The following is a 12,727-nucleotide window of genomic DNA, read 5'->3' as shown; positions in this document are numbered from 1 at the left end:
AAAGCAAACCGTATGTATCAAATAAGTAATTGGAGATTTACCTTATTGGAATAAACGGCTTCCTGATTAGAACAGTGTTCTGAACCGACTAGAAATTAAGAGTGTCTAATTCAAATGCTCAGTGTATATAGATGGGGCACCCAGGTCCAAAAATATGAGGCCCATTAAAGTATGGCCTTATTTAAAAATAATTTAGATATATGTATATAGAAAGGCAACTAATGAATAAAAGAAGAAACAAGAATAGTTAAAGTTCAGTGATAACCTACCATCTGAAATAATTTCAAAAGGAAATCACATGACATAAAGTTTTTGGCAAACACATACCAAGGTTCCTGCCTAAGATGACTCTTAAAAAGCCATATGTTAGCGCTGGTATGATCCCAAGTCTTTTTATTCAAGGAAGCTGCTTTCTAGTACATATGTTAAAGACAGCTGGTTCTCTTACATCTAGTTATGCTAATCAAACGGCTTAGCCATATAGTTTCAAATACAAACATATCTCAAGGATACAGGATTTGACTTAAATGATATTTTCTCTTAGGTTTTTTTTTAACAATAGATTATTAGCTATGTAATTTGAGACTAAAGATTTGTTCAACTGGGACTAGCTTTTAACACTCTTGATGGATGCTTGCTCTGGACAGCTCCCGAAAGGCTGTCAAGCAGTTGTATATGGAAATGTCAGTAACACGGGTTGCAAAAGTTCCAGAAGCAATTCAGATGGTGGAAGAGGCCGCTATCCAAACCTGGTAAGAGTCACTCTGCACAATGCAAAGTGATTACCAATCCATCAAGGAACCAAATGGTTTCTACAATGGTAATTCTTCCTTTTGTCCAAAAACGCAGTAGAGCAAGAAATAAAGAGGAAACAAGAGAACTGGTTTGGAGGAATGAGAGCTATGGACAAGTAGGACACCCTTAAAGTAACTTCCCCAGGGCCAGGCATCTACTCTCTCCATTTTGCTCCAAGAAATAAGCCTGACAATACTAGAAACAAATTTCTTTCCTTGAATCAGAGAAATTATGATGGAAAGCGGCATTTAATTCATACTAAAAAGTGGTTTCAGAGTCGACCTATTAGTTTACAATTAAGAAAAGCAGTTTGGCTATTTCTTGCACAAATAACACAGTAAGCTCATATTCCTTACCCTGACAACTTGCCGAGTGCTTGTGATGAAGGTTTTTCTTATACTCAATTCAGTCGCATCAAGGTTGAATTTTCTAGGGTTTGCTTCAACTATGCGTGGGTCAAAGAGTCAAGGTAAAGCAATTTCATCATCAAAAGTCTATCAAACGACATCATGTTAAACCACAGAATCTCTCACAGGCAAGCAATAAAATCTGGCTCGATGTCTCTGAACACACAGGCACCTTGACGCACATCATTCTCAAACTCTCTTCCCACAGCTATGAGGATCTCCGTGCCTCAAAGTGGAGAAGACCCTCCAGGTTAAGACTGCTGACTGGGTTCACTATAAATCCATGGCTGTCTGACCACAGCTGAGCTGGGCTCTTCCAGAGACCTGCCAGCACTTTGTATCTATTCTTTTCTGACTCCAGATCACCTTTCCCATGACAGCTCTGAAAACCTGTTTCATCTGCTATTCCAAACCATTCCTCTTATGGCAAGAAGCTAACCCTGCTTACGAATCTAGAGATCCAGGCTTCTTCAGTGAAGCTTCCCCTGATCTCCTCACCCCCAGCCTGGTCCTGCTGCCCCATGTCAGACACTCACATGGCTCTCTGTACTTTTCTCTTACAGTTTGCAAATAGACATTTGTGTTATTCTGATTAATGTCTGTTCCCCTGTCCCCAGAGCTCCTCACTACTCCCCACCATAAATTCCATGAGGGCCAGTACACTGTTCTGCTCATCAGTCCCATCCCAGTAACTAACAAAATACATGGCACACTCAGGGATTACTTGCTGAATGAGTGATGAAAACCACATACTTCATTTTATTGTGCTTTGTTTTACTGCACTTAGCAGACACTGTGTTTTTTACCAATTGAAGGTTTGTGGCAACCCAGTGTCAAGCAAGTCTATTGGTACCATTTTTCCAACAGCATTTGTTCCCTTTGTGTCTCTGTGTCACCTTTTGGTAATTCTAGCAATATTTCAAGCTTTTTCACTGTTATATTGGTTATGGTGATCTGTGGTTGTAACTCACTGAAAGCTCAGATGATGACTAGGATTTTTCAGCAATATTTTTATGTTAAAGATTTTATTTTTAAGTAATCTCTACACCCAACATGGGGCTCAAATTTACAATCCCGAGATCAAGAGACACGTGCTTTACCAACTGAGTCAGCCAGGCACCCCAGCAATAAAGTATTTTTAAATTAAAGTATATACACTGTTTTTAGACAACATCCTATTGCACACTTAACAGAGTACAGTCTAGTGTAGACATCACTTCTATGCACAGCGAAACCCCAAAACTTCACTTGACTTGCTTTATTGCGATACTCACTTGATTGTGGTGATCTGGAACCGAACCCACAGTATCTCCTCTTTCTCTCGTAATTTCTGTCTCCCCAATATTGTCTTCTTCCATCTCAAGGGAAGACGGATCTTCCTGTATCTGTGCTTTTGATCCCATCCTCTCACATATTTTGTTCCACTAATTTTAAAGAACATGCTTGTTTTTTAAAAATAATTTAAAAAGAGGACGCCTGGGTGGCTCAGTCGGTTAAGCAACCGACTCTTGACCTCAGCTCAGGTCATGATCTCATGGTTCGTGGGTTTGAGCCCCACATGGGGCTCTGCACTGACAGTGCAGAGCCTGCTTGGGATTTTCTCGTCCTCTCTCTCCCTTGCTTGTGCCCCCCTCCCTTGCTTGTGCACACACTCGCTCTCTCAAAAATCAATAAATAAACTTAAAAAATAGTAATTTAAAAGGCACCCAGGGTCATTATGATTAACAGAAATATATATAAATTATGCAGTCCACACATCAACTGCACATGAACCCATGCTATGGAGTGATTCTGACGAAAGCCGGTTTCCTAGGTCACACTTACTGAAAGAACAAAAGAGAACTGAGAACATGCAGCTGGCATACCGTCAACGTTTTTGATTGGCTGGAATTTTTCCACCTGAGAAAAGGCCACATAGTTCAGCTTTTACAGTTCTCTGGTTCGTCAGTCAGGTCAGTGCACTTCTTTAACATCAACAGCACGACTTAAATGTAACAGATCTGCTTTTACCAAATGCAACTGGATGGTTTAGAACGCTTCTCCGATGGACACTGGCATTCTAGCATCACCTCCTGAATTGGAAGAAGACAATCCACAAAAGGATCTTCTTTTGATTTCTAATCAACAACGTATAACACTGGCCCTGTATACACCTCTATGTAATAATGACCGCTAACACAGAAGCTCACTGTGCGTCAGGCACCATACTCTACCTGCTACACTTCCAACAATCCTACGAGCTAGGTACTACTATTATCCTAACTTTCTACTGAAGAGGAAACTGAAGCAGAGAACAACGCTCCAAGTCAAACAGATAGTAACTGGTATAGTTAGGGTTTGAACACACAATCTGACTCCAGGGTCTGAGCTTATAACCACTGCACTACACTGTCTCCACACTGCCTGACTTATCACGCACCGTAGAAGAACGTGGCCCCTAAACCTTAGCTCACTAGGCAACTATTTTGAGTGTATCATGGTACAAAGAAGAGCAACATCAATCGACTAGAAAAGGAAATATCTAATCTATGTACTTGAGACATCTGGACAAAAATGTGTTCATTTTTCTGTCCATCCCAGAGGCACAGGCACCATAGAGAAGGATATTGATGGTCTCGTCGAGGTCCTCCAGATCCCACTCTATGCTCCGGAGGTTGTTTCTCAGCTCATTGGTGGTCCAGTCGATTTCTTCCCTTGTTGCTGTGGAGGGGTCCTGGAGGAGCTCTGTCCATCTCTGAAACAAGCCCTGGGCAGTGTTGACTGCTTTCTGTACCTCTCTGTAATCAAGGTGAAGGGAAAGGGCAGAAATCAGAGACAGCACATTCCATGAACAAGTTACTACTGCTTGACTTTAAGTTGACGCCTGTGATCATGTACCATCTTCAGCACCTACCACTCCTAAAAGTATTTTTAGCCTTTACAGAAGGCTCCTCATATGAACAAATATCAAAGTTCGAACCTTTAAAGATACCAGTCCCAGTATTATGTTCTCAGCTGATTTGGGGATCAAACAGCCATTATTTAAGTAGTTATATCAAGTTGATTAGAGAAGGACAAAATGTAATTTTTCTCTCAATGGACTATACTTAAAAATCCTGTAAGAAGCAATCCTACAAATTAGCTAAAGTGCCATTAACATTCACACATGCTGCCATTTGGTGTGATATTTTATATTCATATGAACAAGTCCTAACACAGCTTCCCTTTTCCTGCATGGAGGAAGAATGAGGGTAAAAAGGGTGGAGGAAAGGTTACTCACACAGCTAGTCTTTTTGAAGGTAAGTATTTAAAAAAATTTTTTTTAATCTTTATTTTTGAGAGAGAGAGAGAGAGAGAGAGAGAGAGCAAGTGGGGGAGGAGCAGAGAGAGAGGGAGACACAAAATCTGAAGCAGGCTCCAGGCTCTGAGCTGTCAGCACAGAGCCCAAAGTGGGGCTTGAACCCACGAACCATGAGATCATGACCTCAGTGGAAGTCGGACGCTTACCCGACTGAGCCACCCAGGCACCCCTGAAGGTAAATATTTTAATCTGAAGGTAAGTATTTTTTAATTTAGCCATTCTGATAGGTGTGAGGTGATATCTCATTGTAGTCTTGATTTGCATTTCCCTGACGATGAGTGATGTTGAGCATCTTTTCATGTATTTGTTGGCCATCCCTATGTCTGCTTTGGAGAAATGCCTGCTCATGTCTTCTGCCCATTTTTTAAGTTGGATTATTTGTTTTTTGAGTGTTGAGCTATATCAGTTCTTTATATATTTTGGATACTAACCCTGTATCAGAGATACCATCTGCAAATATCTTCTCCCATTTAGGAGATTGTCTTTTAATCTGAGACATTTTTAAATCCAAAATCTCACTGGACTTCCTAATATTATTACCTTTAAATATATACATGTATACAATATACATATAGCAGGTGAGTGTGTTTCTTGTTTAGAGAGGGAAACCAGGTCATTAAGTGTTATGATCTAGCATGCTTTCAACTTAGATAGAGTCACAAGGTTTTAAAAACTTCCCCCCACCTTCCATGCTCATGGGTTAGAAGAACAAATACTGTTAAAATGTCTATACCACCGAATCTACACATTTAATGCAACCCCTATCAAAATATCAACAGCCTTTTTCACAGAGCTAGAACAATCCTAAAATTTGAATGGGACCGCAAAAGATCCTGCATAGCCAAAGTAATCTTAAAAAAGAAAAAGCAAAGCTGGAAGCCTCGCAATTCCGGACTTCGAGCTGTATTACAAAGCTGTAGTCATCAAGACAGTATGGTACTGGCATAAAAACAGACACACAGATCAGTGGAATAGAACAGAAAACCCAGAAATGCACTCAACTATATGGTCAACTAATCTTTGACAAAGCAGGAAAGAATATCCGATGGAAAAAAGACAGTCTCTTCAATAAATGGTGCTGGGAAAACCAGACAGCAACATGCAAAAGAATGAAACTGGACCACTTTCTTACACCATACACAAAAATAAATTCAAAATGTATGAAAGACCTAAATGTGAGACAGGAAACCCTCAAAATCCTAGAGGAGAACAGAAGCAGCAACGTCTTTGACCTTGGCCGCCGGAGCAACTTCTTACTTGTTCCAGAGGCAAGGGAAAGAAAAGCAAATACGAACTATTGGGACCTCATCAAGATAAAAAGCTTCCACACAGTGAAGGAAACAACAAAACTAAAAAGCAACCTTCAAAATGGGAGAAGACATTTGCAAATGACGTATCTGATAAAGGGTTAGTACCCAAAATCTATAAAGAACTTATCAAATTCAACATCCAAAAAACAAATAATCCAGTTAAGAAATCGGCAGAAGGGAGGTGCCTGGGTGGCTCAGGTGGTTAAGTGTCCAACTCTTGATTTCAGCTCAGGTCATGATCTCAAGGTATGTGAGATCCAGCCTCACATCAGGCTCTGTGCTGACAGCAGAAGACATGAATAGAAATTTTTCCAAAGAAAACATACAGATGGCTAACAGACACATGAAAAGATGCTCAACATCATGGAAATACAAATCAAAACTACAATGAGATATCACCTCACACCAATCATAATGGCTAAAATTAACAACACAGAAAAAAACAGGTGTAAGTGATGATGCAGAGAAAGGGGAGCCCTCTTATACTGTTGGTGGAAAACAATATGGAAGTTCCTGAAAAAGTTAAAAATAGAACTACTCTACCATCAGCAATGACACTAGTTATTTACCCAAAGGATATAAGAATACTAACTTGAAGCAATACCTGCACCCCAATGTTTATAGCAGCATTATCAACAACAGCCAAATTATGGAAAGAGCCCAAATGTCAATCAACTGATGAATGGGTAACAAAGATGTGGTGGAATAGGGGCACTGGGGTGGCTTAGTCGGTTAAGCGTCTGACTTTGGCTCAGGTTGTGAACTCGTGGTTCATGAGTTCGAGCCCCATGTCGGGCTCTGTGCTGTTGGCTCAGGCCCTGGAGCCTGCTTCAGATTCATGTCTCTCTCTCTCTCTGTTCCTCCCCAGCTTCCACTCTGTCTCTCTCTGTCTCTCTCTGTCTCTCTCTCTCTCTCAAAAATAAAGATAAAAAAAAAAAGAAGAGGATATGGTGGAGTAAAAAAGAATGAAATCTTGACATTTGATGTGGATGGAGCTAAAAAGTATTATGCTATGTGAAGTCAGTCAGAGAGACAAATACCATATGATTTCACTCTTATGTGGAATTTAAGAAACGAAACAAATGAACATGGCGGGAGAAAGAGAGGAAAACCAAGAAACAGACTCTTAAGTGTAGAGAACAAATTGATGGTTGTTACCAGAGGGGAGATGATGGGGTGCAGTTGGAGGAGGTGGGTTGAGTAGGTGATGTTGGAATTAAGGAGGCCACTTGTTGTGATGAGCACCAGGTGTGGTATGCAAGTGTTGAATTACTAAATTCTATACCTGAAACTAATATTATATTGTATGTTAACTGAAATTTACATAAAAACTTGGGAAAATAAATAGATAAATAAATAAATAAACGTGATACACATTTTAAAAAAGACCAACCACTTTTGAGGCAGCATTCTATATTGGTGTGGTAAAAATGACACTATATAACTTTTGGGAGGTACAGATAGACCTAGAAAAGAAAAAAACAAACAAAAAATTAGGGTGCCCAGATGGCTCAGTCAGTTGAGTGTCTGACTCCGGCTCTGGTCATCATCTTGTGGTTGGGGAGTTCGAGCTCCACATCAGGGTCTCTGCTGTCAACATGGAGCCCATTTCGGATCCTCTGTCCACCCTCCCTCAAAAATAAATAAACATTAAAAAAAAAAAGGCAAAACTTTGCCCCCTACCAATGGGCCAACACCCATAATTTATTTTTTTATGTTTATTTATTGAGAGAGAGAAAGAAAGAGAGAGAGGGAGGAAGGGAGGGAGAGGGGCAGAGAGAGAGAATCCTAAGCAGGCTCTGCACTGTCAGCACAGAGTCCAATGTGGGGCTCGAACTCATGAAATGGGAGATCATGACCTGAGCCAAAATCAAGAGTCGGACACTTAACCAACTGAGCCACCCAGGTGCCCCCAATATCTACAATTTAAATGTTGTAATTGAATACTATTGCTTATAAAAGCCAAAAAGGAATCATTTTACTATCATATGGTCTATTGCATACAAAGATTATAATCTTCATGCACCCAAACTATGAGACCTGTTTTGATCCTTCTATGACTTCTTAACCAATTCTTCTGGGTGCACACTCAGGGTGTTTGCTACCTGTAGCTTTAAGACAGAAACTGCATGCATCCTATTCCCTCTGACATTTCAAGTACCAGAAGACAAAGCACTTACAAAATGAAGAAAGGTGCATAACAATAATATTTTGGTTTGAGACCACTCATGAGAGCTAGAACGCTGAGTGTTAAATACAAAATACAGCTATTGGGCCAGGCTGAATACACCAATGAGCTATATGGCCAACAGTGAATCTCCTCAGGTAAGTTCAGCACCCAGTTTATGAGTTAGCAGAGTTCTCTCATTGTTCCTCCCCTATCAGCCTTATACTTGCAGTGCTAATGAGAAACTCTAACATAAAATGGGGAAGGACTAACTGACATATAAATCCACTTTTAAATTTTTAGTAAGGTTTCTGGCTGATCTGGTAGAGAAGGAGGTACACACCTTCCCATAATCCGAGGTAATTGGTTTATTTGTAAGTGTTGAGTATCATCTATGATAATAAAAGAGTTTAAAGAGGTATCTATAATGACATCTCATTTTAAAGAATATAAAATTACCACTTCTGTAAAGTAAACATAAATTCCTTTTTGAGAACTAGAAGCCTTAAGCCACAGAAGCCTAGGCCAGGGCATCCCTCATTCTCCATCACCAGAACACAACCATGATGCTTGAATTAAATTATCTTAACTAAACATTCATATACTTTTCTGATCTCAGGGTTTCTTTGCATTCTTCAAAATTATTGAAGACCCCCAAAACTTAAATTGATGTGGGTTATTTATCTACTGCCACTTACCATATTAGAAATCCAAACATGTTTAAAAAAGTATCAAGTAATCAAACATGACAATGAACTTACTACATGTTAACATAATGTTTTTACAAAAAATAACATCTTAAAAATCCACACTCTTTCATATGTTTGCAAATCTCTTTAATATCTGGTTTAACAGAAGACAGCTAGATTCTACTATCTGCTTCTACATTCAGTCTGTCAACATGTTTTGTTGAAGTATATGAGGAAAGCCCAGCCTCATGCAGACAGACAGATGGAAAAGGGAGGAGTATTTTAACAGTCTTTTTAGATAATTGTGGATATTCCTTTTTGCCACTATACCAAAACTCAACAAAACGGCCGCTTCTTAAAGGTTAGTTGCAATGTGGAACCTGAAACTGTATCAAAGACTTTTTGAACTCTCATGTATTACAATCCATTGCCCTACCTTGTATTTTGAATGGATCTTTCACCCACCCATGTCTAATTTTTTTTTTTAATTTTTTTTAACGTTTATTTATTTTTGAGACAGAGAGAAACAGAGCATGAACGGGGGAGGGGCAGAGAGAGAGGGAGACACAGAACCGGAAGCAGGCTCCAGGCTCTGAGCCATCAGCCCAGAGCTTGACGTGGGGCTCGAACTCACGGACCATGAGGTTGTGACCTGAGCTGAAGTCGGACGCTTAACCGACTGAGCCACCCAGGCGCCCCCACCCATGTCTAATTTTATCACATGTACTGGTCATCTGGAAAATACTAGTTTACTGAGTATCACAGGTCTTGAAAATGCTGAGTCTTTCCATTATACACTATCCAAAATCATATAATATCACCACCAACATCATCAGAAAAACTTAATTACTGGGAATATGTAAGGTGATAGTACTTGAGAGAAGTTTTCCAAAATTCTGTTTTTAAACAAAGGCTCTAATTTTATGATCATTGAAAATACTGTCAATTGTTTTCTGTTAAGTGACAGGTTCACTTCATTCATTTCTGAGAAAATATCTCAAGTATTTTTTAATTTTGAAATTTGAGAACATATGCAAGTTCCAATAACAAGTTTGCCAGGCATTCTTTCAAGTAAAAATGGGATCTGTGAAGGGAAAAAACGAGCTATTTCAGCTTGCAACTCAATCACAAATTATTTTTCCTGGAGATAGCCATCTTATTTCATTCACAATATAGCAAAAGTGCTTTGGCACACTCTCATTTTGCCACACAGAATGTCAAAATGTGTACTAAGGGGATGCCTGGGTGGCTCAGTCAGTTAAGCAACTTCAGCTCAGGTCATAATCTCACGGTTCGTGGGTTCGAGACCCACATCGGGTTCTGTGCTGACAGCTCAGAGCCTGGAGCCTGCTTCAGATTTTGTGTCTCCCTCTCTCTGCCCCTCCCCTGCTCATGTTCTGTCTCTGTCTCTCTCTCAAAAAATAAACATTAAATTTTTTAAAAATGTGTACTAAGACTGGGAGAAAACGTTCATGAATTATATATCTGATCAATGTCTTTTATCTAAAATATAATTTTTAAAAAACTCTCAAAACTTAATAAGAAAACAAACCCAACTAAGAACTGGGAGTATGGTGCCTGAGTGGCTCAGTTGGTTAACTGTCCATCTTTTGGCTCAGGTCATGATCTCACGGTTTGGGGGTTTGGGAGATCGAGCCCCATGTGTCGAGAGCTCTGTTTGGGATTCTCTTTTCCTCTCTCTCTGCTCCTCCTGCACATGCTCTCTCAAAATAAATAAACTTAAAAGACATTTTAAAGAAATGGAGGGAAAGAGGCACCTGGGTGGCTCAGTCAGCTGAGCATCCAACTCTTGATTTCAGGGTCAGGTCATGATCCCAAGCCCCAAGCCAGGTTCCACACTGAACGTGGAGCCTTCTTTAAGATTCTCTCTTTTTCTCCCTCTGCCCCTCTCCCCCAATGGAGCTCATTCTCTCAAAAACACAAACAAACAAACAAACAAACAACAACAAAACCCAGAAAGAAATGGGGGGCGGGGAATGGGCAGGGGCAACTGGCGGGGGAGGGGGGGGGTGCTCAGTCAGTTAAACATCTGACTTCAGTTCAGGTCATGATCTCGCAGCAGGTGAGCGCGAGCCCTGAATCGGGCTCTGTGCTGACAGTGTGGAGCCTGCTTGGGATTCTCTCTCTCTCTCCCTCTCTCTTGCCCTTCCCCACCTTATGCTTTCTCTCTCTCTCAAATAAGTAAAAACTTAAAAGAAAAAACAGCAAAAGGGAAACGGGCAAAAGATGTGAATAGTGCTTTCCCCAAAGATGACATACAGATGACAGCTTAAGAACATAAAACGTCCAATACCATTAGTCATTAGAGACATGCAAATTAAATGCACAGTGAGATACCACTACACATGGCCTAAAACAAACCGAGGATGCCCAAATGCTGACCGGGCTGCGGAGTAGCCGGGATTCTCCTGCATTTCTCAAGGGAATGCAAAATGGCACAGCAACTTTGTAAAATAGTGTGGCTGTGTCTTAAAATTAAACATACGTTTACCATATAACCCAACAATCTCACTTCTAGGTGACATGAAAACTTACGTTCACACAACCACCTGCAAATTCTTAGAGCAGCTTTAGTCGTCACTGCCAAAAATTGAAAACACCCAAGCGACAGCAACTCAGGCAGTAGCACCTGCCCTGACAAAACCTCCGGCCAGCCCAGAGCGCCCAGACCAGTTTGAGTGTGACCCCCCCCTGACTCAAGCCTGGGGAAGATGGAGAGTGGAGTGACCTCCAGAATGACCTACAACTCCCTTTCCCTCATTATAACGCTAAAACCTCCCCCAACCCCCCAACGAGGAGGAGCGCAAGCCTCATTTACATAACATAACATACGAAGCTCACACAGGCAGGTTTTCTTATGGTGCAGGCACCTTACACCCACCTCCACATTTGATGACAAGGCTCCCCTTTTTAAACATTCATCCTAACCCTAAGTAAGAGGAACGCATCCATACTTGTTTGGGGAGTCAGTTTTAGAAGTTATTCCCTGTGAACTCCTTCTTTGATGCAAATACTTCCTTTGTGTAACAACTCACCTGCTGTTTTTTTTTTAAATTTTTTAATGTTTATTCATTTTTGAGAGAGAGAGAGAGAGAGAGAGAGAGACAGAGTGCGAGTGGGGGAGGGGCAGAGAGAGGGAGACAGAATCCAAAGCAGGCTCCAGGCTCTGAGCTGTCAGCACAGAGCCCCCACCCACAAACTGTGAGATCATGACCTGAGCCGAAGTTGCATGCTTAACCCACTGAGCCACCCAAGCGCCCCTCACCTGCTGTAGTTTCTATCTGTGACTCACCAAGTAAACTTGCAGAGAAACTTTTTAGGGGAGATGTATCGGTCCCATACGTTATTTGTGAGACGGTGGTTACACACGACTGTATCAGTTTGTCAAATCTTGAAGAACTGTACACTAAAAATTAGGGTCAGTTTTACTGTAGGTAAATCATAACTTTTAAAAAAGAAGGGTCTTGGGGCACCTGGGTGGCTCAGTCGGTTAAGCGTCCGACTTCAGCTCAGGTCATGATCTCACCGTCCGTGAGTTCGAGCCCCACGATGGGCTCTGTGCAGACAGCTCGGAGCCCGGAACCTGCTTTGGATTCTGTGTCTCCCTCTCTCTCTGCCCCTCTCCCACTCATGCTCCATCTCTCTCTCTCAAAAACAAACGTAAGAAAGAAAGAAAGAAAGAAAGAAAGAAAGAAAGAAAGAAAGAAAGGTCTTCTAGGATAGATTTGATACAACTAACAATTTTTACTGTTTCAGGAAGGGCATTCTTAAGGGTACATGACCTCCCCCTCCACCCCCCCACTGTGAGGGAGGAACACAACGAGTACCAGTCCGGTGTAGTGCCACGGCCTGGGTTTACGTGACGGGATCAACAGTTTTATCTGCCACAGGTTTCTGCACCATTGGTGTAAATGTGAGTACAATGGAAAAAACAAACAACACCTGAGTTTTATTACGAAAAGCATTTTAAGCCAAGGGACTCTTCTGTGAGAGGGGCA

General features: G+C 41.0%; 1 protein-coding gene across 1 annotated transcript in view; it reads right to left on the bottom strand.

Annotated features, from left to right (window-relative positions):
- STX6 (syntaxin 6) overlaps positions 1-12,727 on the bottom strand; it is a 51,592-nt gene that overhangs the window by 26,725 nt on the left and 12,140 nt on the right. The window contains exons 2-3 of the mRNA XM_007096198.2: positions 3,810-3,979; positions 1,152-1,246 (exon numbers count right to left, since the gene is read on the bottom strand). Coding sequence (XP_007096260.1) covers positions 1,152-1,246; positions 3,810-3,979 — 265 coding nt within the window. The remainder of the gene's footprint in view (positions 1-1,151; positions 1,247-3,809; positions 3,980-12,727) is intronic.

This window comes from Panthera tigris, chromosome F3 (genome assembly GCF_018350195.1).
Source record: "Panthera tigris isolate Pti1 chromosome F3, P.tigris_Pti1_mat1.1, whole genome shotgun sequence".
Taxonomy (NCBI): domain Eukaryota; kingdom Metazoa; phylum Chordata; class Mammalia; order Carnivora; family Felidae; genus Panthera; species Panthera tigris.
The sequence above is the reverse complement of the archived record's forward strand: the minus strand, read 5'-3'. Positions and strand labels throughout refer to the sequence as shown.